We start from the raw sequence: 20,745 nt of genomic DNA, 5'->3' as shown, positions 1-20,745 counted from the left end.
CAACCCTGCTCAGCAAAGCACATTGACTTGAGGCCTCAGTTACTATGGTGACAAGCATGGAATAAATGTTTATACATAATTAGTTAAATTATCCCTTCAAGAAAGCAGTCGTCCTTCTCACAGGCAGCTACTCATATTTTTAAAATTAAATAGATATAAAAACAAATTAAAAATTTAAAGCTTAAGAATCACTACTATTCATCCACAAGCTAATGAAAATTTACATCTATAATAAGAATTACAAAAAAAAGATAAAAATTAGTCTATGAGAAATCCATTTCTTCTGAAAAACTACACTGTAAATGCCCTACAAAATAAGCTAATGTTTGGTTTCAAACATTTTAGGGTTTTGCTTAAGAAAAACAGCAATGAATAATAAAACTATCTTCTTGCTTAACAAAACCTAAAAAATACTTACTGAATGAAAAACTAATGTATGAATCCTTTTCATCCATGCAATCACTAATTTAAGTCAATCCTACTTGTAAAATATAAGCAGTATTTTCTAACTCTAAGCTTACTGCAAAAGCCATATGCTGATATAAACAAGTTCATTTAGTCAAAATGCTTAGTCCATAAAATCATGAGTAGATTATTTCCTTTTTCAAAAGACTATGAATCAGCAATTACTGTAGAACCATCTGCCACACAGATGAATATTCTGCTCATGGTTTTGGAGAACCCTTTGCCAAAATATTTATGTGTAACTTGAGGGGTTTTTTTGATTAAGAAAATACAGTCCTAAAATGTGAACACTAATCATATTACTTAGGATATAAAATGGCCTTAAATTTAAGGAATACTAAGTTCAGAATAGACAATATGATTTCCTAGGATCAATAACTACAAAAAAATAACAACAAAACTTAACCAAACACAGAGTTCTTCCCCAAAGAAAAACAAACAATTGACAAAATGCAGTAGAAATATTGCCAGCTGGTGAGCTGTCTCTTTCTTCCCACTAGGGGAACTGTTGCCAGCTCTCGCCTATCCACACACACTACACTCCTCTCTCAGCCTGACCCAGATCCAGCCCTTGTCTCAACTGTGATAATGAAATCAACCTTTATCCACCCAATGGGCATCAACGACTGACTAGTGGTTAGAGATGGGGTTTTGGTGACAGTGGGCAACTAAAGAAGCTTCTAGTCCCTAATACAGCTCTAGCACCTAATACAGCTCTTTTCTTTTACAGAAATTTTTACTCATTTTCCAGTCTGCCAACATAACTGCATGTGTATTCTCTCCCCAGCCCAACTGCTTGATAAATTAACTTTAGAAAAACTTCAACTACATGAAGTCTTTAAGCTAAGAGGGATAAAATTTTAAGAACTGAGTTAGGAAGCACACCTGTGCAGGTTCATACAAGCAGATCATACGTGGAAAACTCCCAATAAGGAGGGCAAAACCAATGGTATATTCCTTTTTCCTGCAGCATGGCAGGAGCCAATACACACACCTGCTATCTACCCACGCACTACAACCTACCGGTAAGGAATAGTGAGTTCCTAACCCTAATAAATTCATAGAATAACATTTAGTTCTCATTTACATGTAGGCTGTAAGTTCCTCCAAGGCAAAGAACTTCTTCAGTGCCCTGCACTTGTTGACACACAAGATATAAAGGGAAGATGTACAGCTGATCATGAAGAAGGAGAACATAATTTTGACTTGCTCTAAGAATAGGCCAAATGCCTTCCTCCAGTTTGCATGCAAATGTATTACTGAAGACAATGCAGGTATTTGAGGGAAGAAACTCAGCTTAGAATCTGATTATCTCTTCAGAAACCGCCCAAATTTTAAAATACCCCCTCAAACACCAACGTTTACAGCTTTAGCATCAAGAGAGTTCTAAGTGATAAACAGTTACATATTTATATAAGCGATCTTTTTTTCAATTGAGTGTTTAGCTGCAGGAAGCAGTGTGTTATTGCAAAAGGCAGTAACTAGATAATTAAGTCAAACTAAATGTTCTTTTATCATTAAGAAGATGTGTTATTATTAATTCACAAAACATTAATTTACATTTACAAGATAATCCACAGCAAGGAACCAGACATCCCCAAACACAGACACTAGAGCTGTTGGTTGTGCCAGATAAATAGCCAGATAAATTGACTATTATGCAGCAAAGCAATTTCAAAGTGGGGGTTCTTTTATCAATACCTTTATTATTTTGAGTTGTTTCCAACTTCTGTGGCACACAGTCTTAAGGATCCTGTTTTCATTTAAACATGAAAAAGTAAAGACAGTAAAGAGTGACCTGAAATATCATTAGTGAGCTGGTCTGTTTATTTTTTCTAATCAGATACAGAAGTTTTAGCTAAGACTGATGACATTGCATTTTGAAACTTTTATAAGTCTTAAGAATCCTTTTGTTCTTTCCATTTTTCCTCTACAAAAAAGTATTTAGGCTGGACATACCAAGCAAGGTTGAATTTACCATATTTTAATATCATGTACTTTTCAGTAAGTTAAATATAGATTATACTATGTAAAAAACAGTGCACATATAAATACACTATGCATTTGTATGAGAATTTCTGAATCCTCCACCTATTGCATTTCAAAAAGGACATTTAAAAAGAGGGCCTAAAGTCTACACATCCATCTGAGATACTGTGTAAGGTCGCATAGACAATGAATGACAAATCGGTTAAAAATCCTCTATTTCAGCTCACTGGTGTAAACTGAATATTAGCGGAGGTGTTCCCAAAATGACATCCAAAAGAGCATGTGCACTAGAACACTTACCAACTTCACTGACGTTTAACTAATGGATTTGTTTATAGTTGTAGCAAAAAATCACTATGGTCATGACCAAGATTTGGCATCCCAAGCTCCACAAGAAACTTAATACTCAAGTGCTTAGTGATCCCATAAACCAGAAGAGAAATAACAGGGTGGAAGCTAAACCTTGTGCAGATAACAGTGTCTGGCACCTGATCTCTGGTCTTCAGCACAACAGCAGCAGACCAGAGCACTTTACTACAGTTGAGGACACCATTGATCAAGGTGTGATTCACAAACAAGACCACACACCGCCTAGGGACAATTAAGGATGTTGTGGAGCCTATGCACTAGCTCTAAGGGACTGAGCAAGAGAGGCTGCCCACAGCAACAGCTTTTCACTGGTCTCCTCAGGGATGCAGCATGCTTCCAGCTCAGCCTCACTGCTCAGTGAAACTATACTCACTGCCACTGAAATTCCTGGGAAACTGGTTTTATATCTTAACTGGAAGTTATCTGCAGAGTCACCTCAATGCAAACTCTCTCAAAATAGAAATATCCCAAAACTGTCATGAGATACGAAGGTGAACCCTCAAAGCTGGCTACTATGAATGTAGATCTTGAGCAAACACTTAAACTGGCTACTGTGATGCCAAGAACTGAGTACTGTCAACTTTCATCTTATCCTACAACATACATCTATATGTGTATGCATTCAGTCAGAATGACCACCCACATGTTCAGAACAAGATAAAGAACCATCATCACTAACAAATTAACCATTTGAGCCGTAAGATGTGTGCTGTCTGTTACTGAAAAACCAAAGGATTTACACTGTGAGGCAAGTTCTTAATGATTATACAAACTAGATACATAATTGAACACTGTAAAAACAAGATATACTCTTAGAGGGGGAATCCTAACTGCTTCAATGATGGATGTGTTTGTTTTGTTTTTAAAACACTGCTTACTCCACAAAGCTATTTCAAAGGCTCTTACCTCCCAGGGTTTGCAACAGCTTTAGGGTATACCCAAAGGTTTTTGAGTGTTGAAAACCAGGTTATACTGAAATTTATTTCTCTGTAGAATTAATCTAAAATATGCTCTATTTATTGCACTCAGAACAGCAGTGCTTAAAGCTAACAGCCCACACAAGAAGGGCTGCAGGTTGTTCAACATTAAATGCAGATCTTCATTTACAAGTGTGAGAAAAAGTGGAATCCTTCATACACACCAGAGAAATTCTCTCACTGTACCAGATGTGGGCATACCTGGTGTGCTACCCATCTAGACTGACCTGTTCAGGAGAGGCAGATTGGGTACCAGCACCAAGAGGATTACAGATTACTCCTTCACCCTAACAGCATCCCTTCTCTTTTCCCTGACCTTAGGCTAAATCCAATGCTAGCTGCTGCTGCATTTGGATTAGCAAAAGACTGGGTATGTATTCCCTGGTATTCAGGCATTAATTAGTCCCTTACATCCCAGAGTATGATTACAAGATGCAGACACAGAGAATGAAAGCTTTCAGCTGCCTGCTCCTGAGGTCTTGGTTTAACTACTGCTAGAGCTGGAGAGATCATATCCAGCAGCACAAGAGAGTATTGATAACCTGTGTTTATTCTTTGCTACAGATGTCAGAATCAGGAAGTAGCATGTTGCCTCACTGTGCCATGATGGTGTTGCTCAGAATGGTTTCTATTTGCAAGAGGGACACAACATAAACATTTCCCAGACACATCCTACACTTTTAGCTCTGAGGAGGTAGCAAAATACTCCTGTGAGCACAAGTCAGCGAGAAAACTGCAAATTATGTTGACCAAAAAGCCACTACAGTGCTGTTTCTTCTAGTCCAAAATTGGTGTGAGCTATAACAGGAAAAATACACTGACTGCAATTCCACTGAGGTTTGTCAGAACGGCAGTAAGTGCCTCATCCACAGGCTGTGCTTACCCTGGGAACACTGGGTCTCGGGGTCCAGCAGAACTGGATACACTTCAGTAAATATTTTCTGTTCTAACCCATGGAGTCATAGCATTAGTAACATGCTTATTACAACATCGAACAAGTTTCCATATTTTTTTTTAATACCAAGATTTACATGCAGTACAAAGGTCTCATGGCACTGTGAGGTTTAAGTCTAAATCTTCCTTTCCTGGGCATTAACTCTCCTTTGCAAATTTACCAGCTGTTCCTAAATCTGCAGAAGGAGTCGTATGACAATTTCAACTGAATGGGAAAAGACAAACCTGAAGTTCTTTAGAAGATAATACCATTTTTCCAACACAGTCTCATCTCATTAGTACTATCCTAATAACTAAATCTGCACTATCTTTTTTTTTTTTTCTGGCATTGTTCTCTTAAACGTCTTTTAAGTTATTTATGCATAAATACATGATCCAAGGTCATGGAACATCCAAAATGTTCCATTGCATTCCCCACTAGCTGAAAAGCATTAGAATCATTACTGGTCTTATTGTTCCTGCCACAGACAAGGCTTACAGAAGTGGGTTTTTTGAAACTAGATTTCATATTGAGGACAGCCTGGAGTATCTCTTCTTGTATAATATATGCTGCATAAACTAAGGACAGTACATTTAAGGGTATTATCATCCAGTGGAAAATTGTTTGGCCTTCAGCAAAATTCCAGTGGTGGTACTTTACAGTACAAAATCTGAAATTGTTTTCAGCCTGCAAAGCAGGCTGCAAAATAAAATGCACAATTTTCAGAGAGCAGTATTCTTCTCTATTGACAGAGGAAAGAAAAATAGCACTGTATGACTAAGACATCCAAAAATTCATGGTATTTATTTAGGAACCTCACTGTCATTATGCATACATTTTGTCTGCAGACAGACAAAACTGGAGGGAATTTTGATAGGAAAATAAGAGAAAATGTCTTTATTCTGACTTTTGAAATCTCCTCCAGAAACATTGCAGGTCCTTTCAGGAAAGGAAAATCTCTATTTTTTTCTTATGGGAGAGTTCAGAAACAGCAGGATGGATCAGAAGCTGATATTAAATCGATTGAAGTTATAAATCAATTCCACACCAGAAACTTGATGGTACTTTGCCAAATAAGTAGGAGGCAGCAGCACCATGACTTAACACCATTCCAGGGTAACAAGCTGCACACCATCCCTGGCAAGTGCCCCTTTTAATTAGAAGTCTTCTGTGAGATGAAGGCACAAAGACTTAAATCACTCAAAATCTGCAGATTAACAGAGATTAACAGCAAGTCCTGCCAATTTTTAATTCCTGTAATAGATTCTTTAACTTCAGTGCAAAGCAAGAGCTCCCAGTAGCTTTGGTGACACACACACGTTGCAAAAATGTTGCAGTCTGTTACCTGCAGTCTATTACTTACCTCTAAGAAGGAAGAGGGTGCCAAGAAGCTAAACCTATTTATGGTTCCTTAGGTTAACTATACCATGTTACAAGCACAAAGAGCAAGCATAAAGCCTAGGAAGTCTAAATGCTTGGGATTCAGGACCCGAACCTGCTTTATGTGAACAAAACACAGAAGTCCCATCCAGCAGCTTGAGTGCAATTTCACTTTCTATGGAAATTTCCACACACCACTAAAGAGCTGAGGGGATTTTCTAGTGCTGTGCTGCAGGTGCAAAATACCTGAATACTACCATTAAAAGAAAAAGGTGGTCTCCAATGTTAATCCAAACACTGACAGACAGGCACAGTTGATAGGCCAGGTGCTTTGCACCTTGAGAAAAGAATATCACCTTCTGAATTCCCTGGGAAAGAAAAAAATCCCATCCTGTGGCAAACATATCTTATTGGCATAGAGGGTCATTGGCAAATGACACAGTCCTCAATCTGCACTTCCAAGAGCCTCTGCATGGAACAGCAACCCTAAGCAGAGAATTCCACACACAAGTGACTCTTAGTGTGGTCTCATTGCCTCAGCTAAAGGGCTCTGAACATTTACATTAATATATGTGATCATGCCGCATCACATTTTCCTTGAAAACTCTAACATGCTACTTAATTTTTCATACTGCTGACAGCACTGCAAACGAAAACAGATTACATGAGCAAAAAGATCATGGCAGTACAAGCTGTAGAATAAATGCTCAACTGAGCTAGATGCAACTTAACATATCACACCACAGACAGCATTTGTTAATGCCATTGGTTTTGTCCTCCATGACAACAAAAAGAGGATCATAGACACAGAACCTAGCACTAACTAACTAACTTCTTACAACACATACCGATATGCTAAAAGGTCCTCCACAGGAAAATATGTATGCTGATTAGTTTTGAAAGTGTCAGGTTACTAACAGGTATTCAAAATTTGTCCCCAACTCAAACTGTTAGAGGATCAGCAACAAAGCAGTTCCCTAGTTTTCTCTTTGCTACAAGAAAGACAATGAACAAAGACCTTTTGGCATAGCTTCAGTTCAGATTGTTGTTTTACCATTACATCATTGGTCTAGTTTACTGCCTGAGTCAACACCTTCAGAATTTGCACTGGCCCAAACCTGAACCAGTCAGCCAATACATGACCAGTGATAAAACAGTAATTCAAGATATTGTTTCTGCAATATTGGAGTTACATACATTAATAGCTCACTAACAATCTGTGCCAGCCAGTCTCTACAGCCTTTGTGAGTTACTGCAGGAAGGTAAGAACTTCACAAGTCAGACTGACACACATAAATCTCTAGCAGAATTAAGCAAAATAAGTAAGACTTTGCAAAGGTTGTAAACAAGCACATGAGTGAAAAAAAAAAATCAAACACTACTCCAGCACTTGCTTCTATTTGTTGCAAGGTCTTTGAGCAGTCAGCCCATTCATGTTAATGACAAACAAAAGTTGAAAACAAATAATCCTACTACCAGGTGATTTAATTCACAGCATCTAGGGCAGCAAGATCCACAGATCAGAAGCATTAACAAGCACTGTTTCAGTAAATGCACATATGCAAGAGACAACCATACATCTCCATCCCTTCTAGCAATTTGAAATCCAGCATCCCACAGTGACACAAAATAAACCAATGGGTAACTAAAATTCACCCTATGACCTACAGCTTCACAAGCTTCTGTGCCCCACAGCATTATTCTGGTCTTTCATTAGATAGTTTTTTCAGCTGTGCCTTACTGAATCTGAAAAATATCATCTCCCTTTCCTCCCAAGTCTTGGTACTTTATACATGCTCTCACAAATGTGCCAGAAAATAAGGATAGGTTCCCTTCGATTTCTTTCACCTGAAAAGACAGATGTAGGAGTAAGAAAGATCAATGACAGGCACATTATCCAACCATTTGTCAGTTCTAGTCGGTTTTGTATCTTTAGAAGTGCTTATTATTGGTTTATTGCAATTGAAATGAAAAATCAATATGGTGCATTCGTTTTACAGATCAGGACCTGCACTAATAGGGCAATTCAAACATGCTGAGAAAAGAGTTTTCATTTCTATCTGAAAAGGCTTCCTCTTTTGCTGATAAAGTACATCCTCCCTCACCCACAGTAACTGAAAGCACTTTCTCTCAAAGCCAGTTCATAAATTGCTTTTCTTTCTTCCTTTTACAGAACTACAGAAGAACAAGAGATTATTGATTTTTATAAAACACTACTACATACAAACACACAAACATGCTTTAAAATACTGTATTTCAAGCTTTATTGCACTCAGTCCCAAGAGTTTACCTGCCTTGCTGGGAAAGCTGCTTACAGCCTGTTAAGGGTCAGGACAGAAGATTATTTAATTAGGTGGCAGCCCTAACCCTGGGATAACAGAGAGGGGAATGCTGACAAATTGCATCCAGCAAAGTTTGTGAGTCGGGAATTTTTATATGAAGAGTAGCGCAAGGCAAGACAAAGAAAAATATGCTCAGGACATCAAAGACACGTGATATTAAAAAAATCCTCAAAAATTTGAGACAGAGCATCACAAATAGCACTTTCAAAGAAACATGCTATGAAATGAGCTAGAGCTCACACATATAAGTAGCAGCACAGAAACTGTTTTCCAGGCATTAGGTCAAGCACTGTGCAAGCCACATCGCAATGGTTAACAACATTGAAGATCCCAAACTGATACAGAGTTTACATATTTACCTATCTGTAGCCTTATCAGTTTCCATCTACATGGAGACAGATGTTTTTTACAGTGAGGGTGGTAAGACCCTGGAGCAGGTGGCCCAGAGGGATGGTGGAAGGCCCATCCCTAGGAATATTCAAGGTCAGACTGGACCAGGCCCTAAACAACGTGGCATAGTTGAAGATTTCCCTGCTTATGGTGGACATGGGTGGCCCCTTGGCTGGACTAAATGGTCCCTAAAGGTCCCTTACAATCCAAATGATTCCATGATGCTATGATCCTAGTTTGAATGGTTGTAATTATGCTGCAGCCGAGCTTTACTTCCAGCAAAAAATGACAAAGCGATGTCTGACTCTTACTCTAAAAAAAAAAATCACATATCAATATTTTTAAAAATATTAGTCAGAAATACAGGTACCATAATGCAAATCATCAAATGCAAGTCATGGTTTTCTACAGACTCATACCTACACACTAATAAACACCATCTTTCACTTTTAACTTCTTTTAGAAGTTAGATGTAAAAGAAAAGCAACTTGGACACATTCAAACAAAAGAAGGGAATTAAAAGTGCACTAGTTCTTCTTTGTACTGCATCTAGAGGTTCAAAACTATTAGCAGCGACATAACTGCATTGCAAGATTAAAATTGTATTTTCCTAAGTTCTTGGCTCTGTCTACTTGGAACTCAAAAAAGTAACAAATAAGGTATTATGTTACTCATTTCTGTTTCTTTTAATCTCATTACATTATTCAATAGAAATTCTAGCTTCCTTCTATTTCATTTAGTTGATTTTTTACTCCAGATTTACATCTGCTAGATACAGCTGCAATGACAGAGATGCAAGGAGCAAGACTGTTTTATATCAGAATTCCTTTTCCTCTTGGAGATCTCAAGTTATTATTTTTTGGCTAGAGGCCAATCAGTTTTAATGCTAGCTTTTAGTGAAATCTAGGCATATTTTATCCCTAGACATCGTATCAATTAGGTTTTTTTCCCCTTAAAAAAGAGACATCCTAACCATCTGTATTTGTTAATAAAAACAGGCAGAAAATTCCTTCCCTGGACCAGACCATTTTTTGGTGTATAACCTCCCACTGTGGCCAGGCCCAGGTTCTAACCAGCCTGTTTTGCTGATTTGTTATGAACTCACATCTTACACTTATGTTTTAGTGCTTGTTTTGTTTTCTGCTGGTGCAAATCACCACCATTCAGTTTCACTCATCACCACCACCTTCACTTAGTTAGTTTTGCCAGGCTTTTCAGTGCAATCTCCCTGACCCACTCTTCGTTCTTCCCGCTAAAACTTCCCCCTTGCTGCATATCAGTTTGGGAACAGAACATGCATCAGTCATGAACAGTTTCTAAGAACTGCACATTTATTGTTCTGCTTTGCTTCAGTCTTCTAGAACAGAACAGCTTTTGATCTATTCTTGAACTCCACAGTCACCCTTCGTTTATGTAGGTCCCTGAGCAGACCTCCCTATGGGAGATTCCCATTCCTCTTAGCATTTGTGCATTTAATTTCAAGATTCCAGGTTTCTCCATGCACTCTAAAGGTAATCTTTGCTAATCTTAGATCAGCTCAGACTCCCACTAATAGGGCAGCAGTGATGAGGCAGTTTCTCTTCCAGGAGCTGAAGGGAGAAGATATTCCATTTTAGACTGGAAAGTTCATGCTCTCAGCTGTGGTCCTAAAAAAATAACCTGGTTTTAAAGCAACAATCCAGTCTTCCCTTCTCCTATGAATTAGCTCACCATTCACCTTGAACTTGACAGAATTAATTTGCATTTCCCTGGCAAAGTGTCTAGCTATTGAGAGCCAAGGAACAAACACCTGAAAAACATCAACATGGTACCAACTCTTCTCTTTGGCAGTATTAACACAACTATACACAATTACTATTTTCTCATCACCACCTCATTTGTTACAGTGTTATATGCTGTGTCATGGTGCTCCAAAATAAACCCATTTAGCAGAGAAAGGCAAAAACACCGAAGGAAATGTGGAACCACACCCTCTTTATTAACTATTTTATTTACCCTTTACAGAAGTTTTTGAAGGTGTCATCTGGCCTACTTAAAACTTCACAATATATAGAGATCACTCCCGGAGGGTAAGCCTTACTTATGCAAGCAGTTGCATTGCCCTAAATCTTGCCTCAAAGGAGTTACTGAGACTACATCCTTCATCTGAGTTTGCATTCAACTCAGTCATTTTATTTTGTAGACTATGCAGGGTACAAAGCTGGCATGAAACAAAGATACATGCATAGACTTTTAAGGATTATCTCATCACTGCACAATTTATTTAGTTTTGTAAAATTAACTATTACCAGTACTGAAACACCATACTCTAAAAATCTGTTAAATATGGGGGTTGGACTAGATGATCTCTAGAGGCCCCTTCCAACACTAAATACTCTCTGATTCTTTACCAAGCAGCTTTGAGCCTTGATAGCCTCTTGCAATACAATATTAAAAACCTGAGGAAAATAACAGCCAGAACAAAGGGAGAGCAGCCACCTCTCAAAGGCTTGCTTCCAAATGCTTCCTTGCACAGAGCTTCCTCCTGTGGATTTTTTTTTCCCCTTTTGCAGAACACAGAAGTCACATGAGGAAGTTGAAGCAGCAAAGCTTATAAAAATACATACATACACACACACAAACACACACACATACATATGTATAAAATAATTATGCATATTATATATATATATATATATATATATATATATATATATATATATACAGTTTATAGCTGAAGGAGACCAGCCTAAGCAAAGGGTGTTTGGGAGAACAAGGACAACCAAGGACAAGCTCTGGCAGTTTCCCTGAGGGAACCTTTCCCTGGGCAGAGGCCTGAACGAGCAAAGATAATAATTGTTAGCACCAGTAGCTGTAGCAGCAATAAACTTTGAGTTTATTAAGTTATTTTTGTACTTATATCTGCTGCCCAGGTCAGGAAATCTGCATCTTTGGAGTCCTTTTCAAGACATTTCAAGCCATTCACTGCAGACCCAGAGTCACACTTAGCCAGACCCAGCACTGAAAATGATCACACGTTCATCTGTCATATCATACAAAGGAAAAAAAAAAGTGTATGCCATCAGCCTGATCAGTCCTGGTTTAGTAGCAAAAAGAAAAGAGAGAGTTGTGTTTTGTAGTTAACATTTAACACAAAAGGCCTATTAAAAGGGACCTTCGGGCAGCCCCAAAAATCCCCTTTCCCCCACATGCTTATGAGGAGCAGCTGAGGGACCTGGGGTAGCTCAGCCTGGAGGAGGCTCAGGGGGGACCTCATTGCTCTCTCCGAGTAACTGGAGTCCGGCCTCTTCTGCCCTGCCTGCAGTGAGGAGACCTGAGAAAACAGCCTCAAACTGCGACAGGGGAGATTTGGATTAGAGAGTAGGAAAAAAGATTTTTTACTGGTCTGGTGGCCAGACATTGGAATGGACTGCCGATGGAGGCGGTGGAGTCACCAACCCTGGAGGTGTTTAAGAGGCGCCTGGACTTGGTGCTGGGTGATGTAGTTTAGTGGTTTAGAGATTACAGTATCAGCGCCGGGCTGACAGTTGGACTCAATGACCCCAAAAATCACTTCCGCCCTTGACAACCCCACAACCGGCGCACCGCCATTTTGCGCTCCCAGCTCCCCACCCCGCCGATGATGTCATGACCTCGCCCCGCCCCCCGGCGCAGAGGAGTACCCGGATGTGAGAGCCCCACCCCCTCCGCCCCGCGCCAGCGCCGCTCGCGCCCCCTCCCTTGCTTGTTCGCTCCGTGCGCGGGTCAGCGGAGCCTTTGCCGCAGTGACGGGAGTGGGATCGGTAGCGGGATCAGGAGCGGACTGGGAGTGCCAACGGCGGCGGCGACGCCGGACAACGCACAGCGAGGCCGGGGTCGGCGGATTCATCTGCGGGGGAGACGCCTGACGCCCACCCGCCGCCATGGTGAGGACCCTCCCTCGCTTCTACTCCCTAGCTCTTCCCCCCTCCCCGCTCCCGTCCCGCTGGAATATTCCAGACCGGGCCGGGTCCCCCACCCCCGCCGCCCCACCACCGCCGCCCCACCACCGCTCCGCCTCGGCGCTGCCCGGCCCCTGACCCGGCTCCTCCCGCCTCCGGGCAGTCCACGTCCTCCCGCGGGCGAGCGCCTCTTTGGGCTTCCTCCTCGGCTCTCCCCGGCGGCGGGTGCATTCTCCGCTCTGCTCCGCCGCCCACGGAACCCCGCTGGCTCTCCGCCTCCTCCCTCCACCGCCTTGGGAGCGCTAGTCGGGCTCGGCCCTTCCCTTCCCCAGCACCCTCTCACCTCACCCCCACCCGACCCTACCCGCGGTCTGGGGATTCGCATTGCCCGTGCTGCGCCTCGTCTGTTCCTCGGAGGCACTGTCGGTCCCCGAAGCCGTTTCCAAGCGAAACTCCGGCGATCTCGGCGGCGCTGCCGTGCGGGGGTTGTTTCGCAGCTCCGCGGGGTTCTCCCCCCGCCCCCGGTGCAGCAGCAATAGCTGTTCGTATGCGGACCGGAAAGCTGTAATGCACGTAGCCCAATGGACGGGATAATGTGCGCTGTAACTGGGCTGGGGTGGAAAGCTGACACTTCACATACGATGGGTACTCGGGGTCTGCGGGAGTGCGATGTGTCCAGGTGTGTGTGTGCGCGAGAGTCGCTTTGTTTTTTCAATCATGACGGGTTTAAATTTCCTTTTTTCTGCTGTAAAATTAACCTGGAGATACAGTATGGAGTCGTGTAGTATTTTACGTCGACACTAGGGGTGTCTGCTGCTTTTCACCGCTGCCAAGAAATCAACGCCCTGTTTTTTAATAAACATTTATTTTAACCTAAATTATCCAGTACCCTGGCTGCAGGAAGACCTGGCAACATTTTGGTTTTACCGCTGGAGAAGTACAAGTAGTTTAAATGTTTTTTGTTGTTGTTTTTAGCCCTTTCAGAGCGAGGCCAGCTGGTTATCACAATGCACATTAGACCTCACAGGGCCTGGAAGTCAAAAATAGGTTTCCTTTTGTTTTTAAGCAGACATTGCAATCTTTCCTTTAAAAAATAAAGTTGTGGCAGAATCAAATGTGCCATGCTCAAGCTGGTTTTTTGTATACACTTTAATAGATGTGCATTTGGAGAAGTGTTTTGAAGTGTATAAATCTTTGGTTTCGGTTGCGAGCACATCAAGACGGCGGGGGGGGAAGAAAAGTTCATCTTTTGAGAACAAGGTATTAAGGAATTTGAGGCTTAAAAAAATTATTATCACTTATGCCATGGTTGCAGTACTGATAGTTACTTTGAATGTATAGATCATCATGAACAGTGATCATTTTCCACACAACAGTTGTGTTCATCCTGCCAGTAGTTGGATCTTCTGTGAAAATTTTGTTCTCAAAGACCTGCCATATGTGACACCCTAATATATATAAATGGAAAGAAATATTATTTAACTGTGATGCCCATGTGCATGTCAGGAGACTTTAATGAACTTAACTTTAATGTATTATTAGCTTTGACTATTTTTTTCATCCGTTCTGTTGTAATTAAAGCTTTCTTATGATCTTTTGATGATGTAATCATGTTGATCATTACTTCATTGCTTCCTGAATAGTGTTTGTGTACGATGCATTGCAATGTAGAAATATATATGCTGGGGAAAAAAGATGTTATGTTATGAATGTTATCTCTGCCAGTAGAGGTGCTTATTTTCTCAAGTAAGCATAGCGCTGCTGTAGCTATATCACTACACTGGTTCTGGTACCACCTGATCTTAGGTGCCTTTTAGTCTGAAAATCAATATAAAATGATACATTAACAAAAAAACACACCCAGCATTTAATTTAAGTTGCTATTCTTTTTTTTTTTTTTTGTCATTAGTCAGGGAATGTTTTCCTGACTAATTGAAAGAGTTCAGTTTTAATGGAGTACATCGTGTTTCAACCCTTATGTTATTAGAGAAATTCCTTTTTCACAGTCTAGAACAACATTTCCTTTATGCTCTTGCAGAATGAGAGAGCTGACAGTAATCATGAAAAAAGAGGTGAATGTATTGTTGTGTTTGTAGTAAAACAAAAACATGTAGTGAGTCAAAGAATGTTCTTCTGGATGTTTAGGTATAGCCGGTTCTAAAATAATCTGTCAGAGCATACGATGATGAGTCCATTACATAATGCTGGAAGTAATGTTGATAAGCTATTTTTGTCAGAGTTGACTTAGCAAGTTTTTCCTATGAGTAGTGTTTTCTAGGAAAAGGTAAACAGCACAGATAAAGGTATTAAATGATCTTAGTTTTAGATAAATTCTGTCTTATTGGGATGGTCTGTGTTCTGGTTCATATCCAGATCTTGAACTTCATAGATGTAGTACAGAAGCCCCAGAATTCTGCAGGAATCACCCAAAACATGTTACATTGTGCATCTGTCTTAACTAGTCTCTTATTCAGTTGTTTTGACTCACTTCACTTGAATACTAGAGCCTCTAGTGCATTTTCCAGAACTGATCTGACACTGGTTCTAAATTATTGGAGTAAAGAACCTCCTAAATAGGTTTTTAATAAAATGAAAAAAAACAACCCCATAAGACCATCTTAAACAATTCTTTACTATTTAGCGGGGAGGGTGTTACATGCTTTGCTTATAAGCAGAACAAAAAGCTAGTTATTCCTAAACAGGGAGATAGAGCCTGTTGGTAGAGAGGGGAAAAAAAGACTTTTTAAAAAGTAATTATATTTTTTCACCATTCCTGTGGTAGAAGTAGGATTCTGTTTTTATGTGGTTTAACTATTAATTTAACAATAGGGAGAATGACAGTTGAGTAGTTGAAGGGAAAGTAGTTTGTGGCGGGCATACCTCAGAATCTTCAGTATATTCATGACCTAAAGCATCTGGCTTAGCAGGTGAAAGGAAAATTTTAAGGGAGTGGATTAATAACACCTAAATTTTGGGCTTTGCTCATATCTTAAAGTAGATGGGACTGTCCTCTGTCTATCGGTGCCAGAAAAAGAGAATTCAGTAATTCTGGTATTTCCGAGGGAATGAGATGAGGCAGAAATGCACATTTTTATGCCAAACCATTTCTCTCTGTCTGCTTCTGCCACCTCATAGAATGGGTCAGGTTGGAAGGTTCCACAATAGGTCACCTGCTTCAGCCTCCCTGCTCAAGCAGGGCTGTCCTGGAGCGCATTGCACAGGATTGTACCCAGATGGTTCTGGAATATCTCTGCGGAGGGAGACTCCGCACCTTCTCTGGGTGTTCTGTTCTGCTACACAGTACACAACACAGTGAAAAATTCTTCCTCACCTTCAGGTGGAACTTCTGTGTGTCAGTTTCTGCCCATTGCTCTTGTCCTTTTGCTCAGCACTACCACACAGAGCCTGGTCCGTCCTTCTGGAGCACTCCCTTCAGATACTGACACACATTGATTAGGTCCTGGCTCCCTCAGCCATTCCTTCTAAGAGAGATACTCCAGCCCCTTAATCTGGGTGCTGAAGTGGTGCTTACCTGGCAGTGTTACAGAAGAAATAGCTTTTTTTAATTGTAGGTGTCCTTAATATTCTTTTTCTACTGTAATTCATAAATTAATCTTGCATAAGATTTTTCACATTGCTATGATTTTTATTCTTCTAGTTTGAAGAATTGTTTTGCTTTCCCTCCCCATTTTTGCTGCCTGTATTTAGCAGTGTTTCACTACAGAAAACTGTATCCTCTCCTAAAACATTTTAAATCTGAGTGGTAGTTGAGCGTAAAGTTCTGTAGGTTGGACTCAGTGATCTCAGAAGTCTTTTCCAACTGAACTGATTCCATGATTCCAAAGACTTTGGTGTAACTATATGAAATGATGATGAAAAATTGTTTTAATGAAAAAACATTTTTTGTAGCTTGAGCTAATATGTGACTTCTTGAAAACAATTTGCTCTCGATTTCCTTGCTCCTCGTCTTCCTTGCCAAGCCTGTTTTCCCTTCTCTGTGTAATATCATTTGTCAAGTTGTAATTAGGAGACAGATTAATAAAAAATTAGAACAGTTCTTTGTTCATTGGCAGCCAGTTCATATAGTGACACATTTTCCAGTTTTCCATTGTTGTTTTCTTCTGGACTATATATTTTTCTGTTTTCCTGACCTTGTTTATTCCTGTATGTTCCTTGGGAGTAAAGGGGACTGGCTGTTTTCCATACTTCCTACATGCTATTTCTTTGCCAGAATCAGCAGAAACAGAGAAGTTGCTACTGTGTGATGTCCTTGTCACGATCCAAGTCTTCTGCTGCGGGAGGAGTGAGCACTGTGAGGATGAGGGAGTAAAAATTGAGATGGTGGGGAAGGAATGATGAGAGGAATATGTCGGCATAAAAAGTGCTTGTGCTTAAAGGTTACGCAGCTGGAACCTCTGAGCAGGATAACATTAGAAAATAAGCATCTTGTTTGACTCTCAGGCCTATGTTAATTAAAATATAGAAAAGTTGGAACTCTTGAAACAGTTGGAATTTTTTTGGCTGACATGATTATATAAATTACTTAAATATGTTCTTTCTTTCCCAAAAACGGTAAGAATTTAACTTGCTATGCTCTTGTGAAGCTGGTAAATATTGACCTTGTTCTGTAAATGGAACAGGTCGAGATCATGGCAGGGTAATAAACTTATCCTAGGTCCTTGTTATTGTTTAGAAGTTAGCATTAGTATGTGATACTGGCAATGTGTGTTTGTGGGTTTGAAAAGAAATATGTCTAAATCAAGTAAACTGTTACAAAATTTAGGGGTCTTGGGATTTGGAGTTGAAATGCAGCCACTAGACAATGTGCTGTACATTGTCTATTTGGCTTAAGGCATGTGATGGTGTTCAGTAGTTACTGGCTGCCTTCTTCCAACATCTTTGTAACAGCGTTTAGCTACTTAAAGTGACTGCTTTTTGAGATTAGAGCTGGAGATAGGCCTTTAATATCTTGCAGAAGCTACTCTGTTTCTTAGTTGTCAGTGGCGTCAAGTAATCTTGACGCCAGCAGTGCCAGAAAGATCAGCTGCAGAGATTGCCTTAATGTGCTGAATGAAGTGGGAAAGTCTTGGACATGCACCAACATCTTTTAATCTGTGATAGATCTTTTGATATACCAGTTCAGGTATTCTGGGAAAGTCCAGGACTAGAAACAGCATATTCTACTTGGGGTAGAATTTGTGCATACAACTTGTGCACGCAATGCAATGATGTAGCTAGATTTTTTTGGTCACTGGATGAAATAATGTATTTAGTAATATTGAGATTATTTTAACGAGGGCTAAGATTAAATTATGTCTTGTCTCTCTATTCAGGTCTTACATATATAATTTGAATGGCAGAAATCTGTGGAGAGTTGGGTTTTTTTTTAATTTCAGGTGTGTCTAAGAATAAAACCACCATCTTTCAAGCAAAGTAATTTCTGGAGTGTCATTTCTTCTTAATTTTGACATTTTTTGTAGCTTGAAAATTTTAATTTGATAGCTATACTTTATTAGGCTTTTTCCATGTAGACAGTGTTTTATATGTTGCTACAAGCACTTTAACTGTTTGGGCAAAACTGTGTTGATGATATAAAACAGGCTGGAGACTATATCTGACTCACTTGTAACTTGACAGTCATTTGGCCCTGCTGTTGATACTCCATTCCACAATTAAGGAAGAAATCTAGTGATAGAAATAATCCTTAATTGCATTACAGAAGTCTTTGTAACACATTAAATGTGTTGGATTAAAGGCAGCATTTCTGAGGAACTGCAATTAAAAATATTGGCTTTCGAGCTGTAAACAGGTTGTGTCAGTGCATATTTGCAAAGTCTGTGTTGATGAACATTTTAAAGCAAACTTAAGGCACAGAACTGAAGCTTGAGTCAGCTTAAAGTTACAATAGTTCCTAACTTAGGTAAGGGGAATTAAAAAAAAATGTATTAAGACATTTATGGAAGCAATTCAGTCAGAATTTGTGAGTGGCAGGAGAGGAATCAATGGGACAAAAGATAGGAAGCCCAGAAATGAAACCCAGGGTTGATATGTTCTGTGAGGAAACGAAGCTACTGGAAAAGTGGATTCTGCTGTGATTCTCACGAGAATACAACCCTAGACTAGTATAATCTTTAAATGCTGTGGAACATTTTCTTCCTCTGATGTATTTGTGACAAATACAGAGATTTTTACCCCTTATTTTCATCAGCTGGAAACTACAGGACTCTTTTTCTACCTCTTCTCTGTTGTTATCCTGTGAGTATCTCCTCTGTGTGCATTTATTAGATGTTTTGGGATTTTTTTTTTGTAATAAGTAGTAAAGGACAAAACCAACTTGTTTCACTGCTGACTGTGTAGGTTCTGAATAGCATCTCTGAAGTTGAAAAATGTCACTGGAATTCCCTCTGCTGAATGACACTATGACTAGCAGAAAGGACTTTAAAAGGAGTTTAGTTTGGTTTGCTGTTGGGGTTTCTTTTTCAATAAACTCCATGGCTATGCTTCAGACCTGAGCATGTGAAGGAGAACTCATGTATCTTGTAGGCATAATGACTGAACAGCTTTTCAGTTTTGTGTATATAAAATGTTCCCTTGGGAAGTTTAATTTAGTATTTAGCCACTGCTAACAGGTGGTATTTGAGCACTGTGGTATTTGAGCAGTCATCGGTCAGTTTTGTTGATAATGCTAAAGTGACACTTCACAGATTTTTTTAGATTAAAGCTTGATTGCATGTAGATCTACTAAAAAGTCTGGGAAAAAATCTATGATAAATAGGAGAACTTCTAAGCAGCAGTAGTAAAAATGTCAGATGAATAAATAGACTTGATTTTTATATTTGATTCAAGTAGACTATCTTGGCACTCTAATAACTTTTCTTCTCAGAGGTATCAACTAAAATACCTGTTTGCCACCTATTAAATTTGTCGAGTTATTGTTATAAAAGCAGTGTTAGTTTTCCTGAAATATTTTATTCAAAACACTGTTTATTTTATTAATTAGACTAAGGCATTTGCAGGAGGTACCGCTGGTGTTAGGGGCTTTTTTTGTTTGTTTGTTTTCAGACAAACAAATTTGATTGAAATGCATTGAAAAATCAGATAAATGTAATTTGTAAAATATGAAAGGTTAGTAAGTTTGAATCTTGTGTACTCTTGAATATTATAGTGCAGCTCTAGAGATGCAGCTGAGTTTTGCTGAAGGTCAGTTCTGAAAAATCCTCTTTTGAGAGGCCTTGAAAAAATGGGATGATGAGTTGAAAGGTGGCCAGATGCCCTTTAGTGGTGAGAAAACAAGTCATGTGAGTAAAGGGGTCTAAAATGGAGCAGAATGAGAAGATGGTGGGTTTAGATGTAGGCATTTTTATGTAATTAGGGAGTAATAGTGTACTGGTCTATAGCAGGGGGCAGAACAACTAAAGATTCCAGAAAAATTGGTTTTGGAGAAAGGATGGGGTTTACTAGTAGTTTTACCTACTTTCTCAGAGATACTGTGTAGCATCTGTGCAGTGCAGTAAATGTTGTGTCAAGTCAAGCCTTGTTGCCCAGTGTTTCACAAAGAGTTGCTAAACGGCTTTGTTTAAAGTTACAAGCGTTCTTTGATTTGCAGTTTGTATTACAAACTAGTATGCAAATGTATATGCATTATATACTGCCTTTAATGCTTGCAAACTGCAAGTTTTTGAAGGTATGGCACATGAAGAGATAAAATGGTGAATAGCAGAAAAATGGCGGCCTGTGATTCTGTGATTGAGATTACATGCACAATTGTGTCAGTCTTTCTATGGCGCTGTGGACTGGATTCTTGATTGTGAGCAACTGGTAATTATGACTGGAGGTCCCTGGGGCTCTGCAGAGGTGCATCTGCTGGACTTCTTTTGGAACCTGTAGACCCTATAAATACCAGTAATATTTTTAGTGCTGCACTGTGTGTACTCTTGTGCTTGCTTTTACATACATTTACAACTTTATGTACATTTACT

The 20,745-nt window shown here is 39.7% G+C and overlaps 1 protein-coding gene across 1 annotated transcript in view; it reads left to right on the top strand.

Annotated features, from left to right (window-relative positions):
* Window positions 1-12,512: 12,512 nt before the first annotated feature.
* The window catches only part of PPP3R1 (protein phosphatase 3 regulatory subunit B, alpha), a 37,177-nt gene continuing 28,944 nt past the window's right edge, over window positions 12,513-20,745 (top strand). The window contains exon 1 of the mRNA XM_058021244.1: window positions 12,513-12,751. Coding sequence (XP_057877227.1) covers window positions 12,749-12,751 — 3 coding nt within the window. The 5' untranslated portion in view covers window positions 12,513-12,748. The remainder of the gene's footprint in view (window positions 12,752-20,745) is intronic.

This window comes from Melospiza georgiana, chromosome 3 (genome assembly GCF_028018845.1).
Source record: "Melospiza georgiana isolate bMelGeo1 chromosome 3, bMelGeo1.pri, whole genome shotgun sequence".
Lineage (NCBI taxonomy): Eukaryota > Metazoa > Chordata > Aves > Passeriformes > Passerellidae > Melospiza > Melospiza georgiana.
Note: the sequence above shows the minus strand (reverse complement) of the source record. Positions and strands in the feature narration are given on the sequence as shown.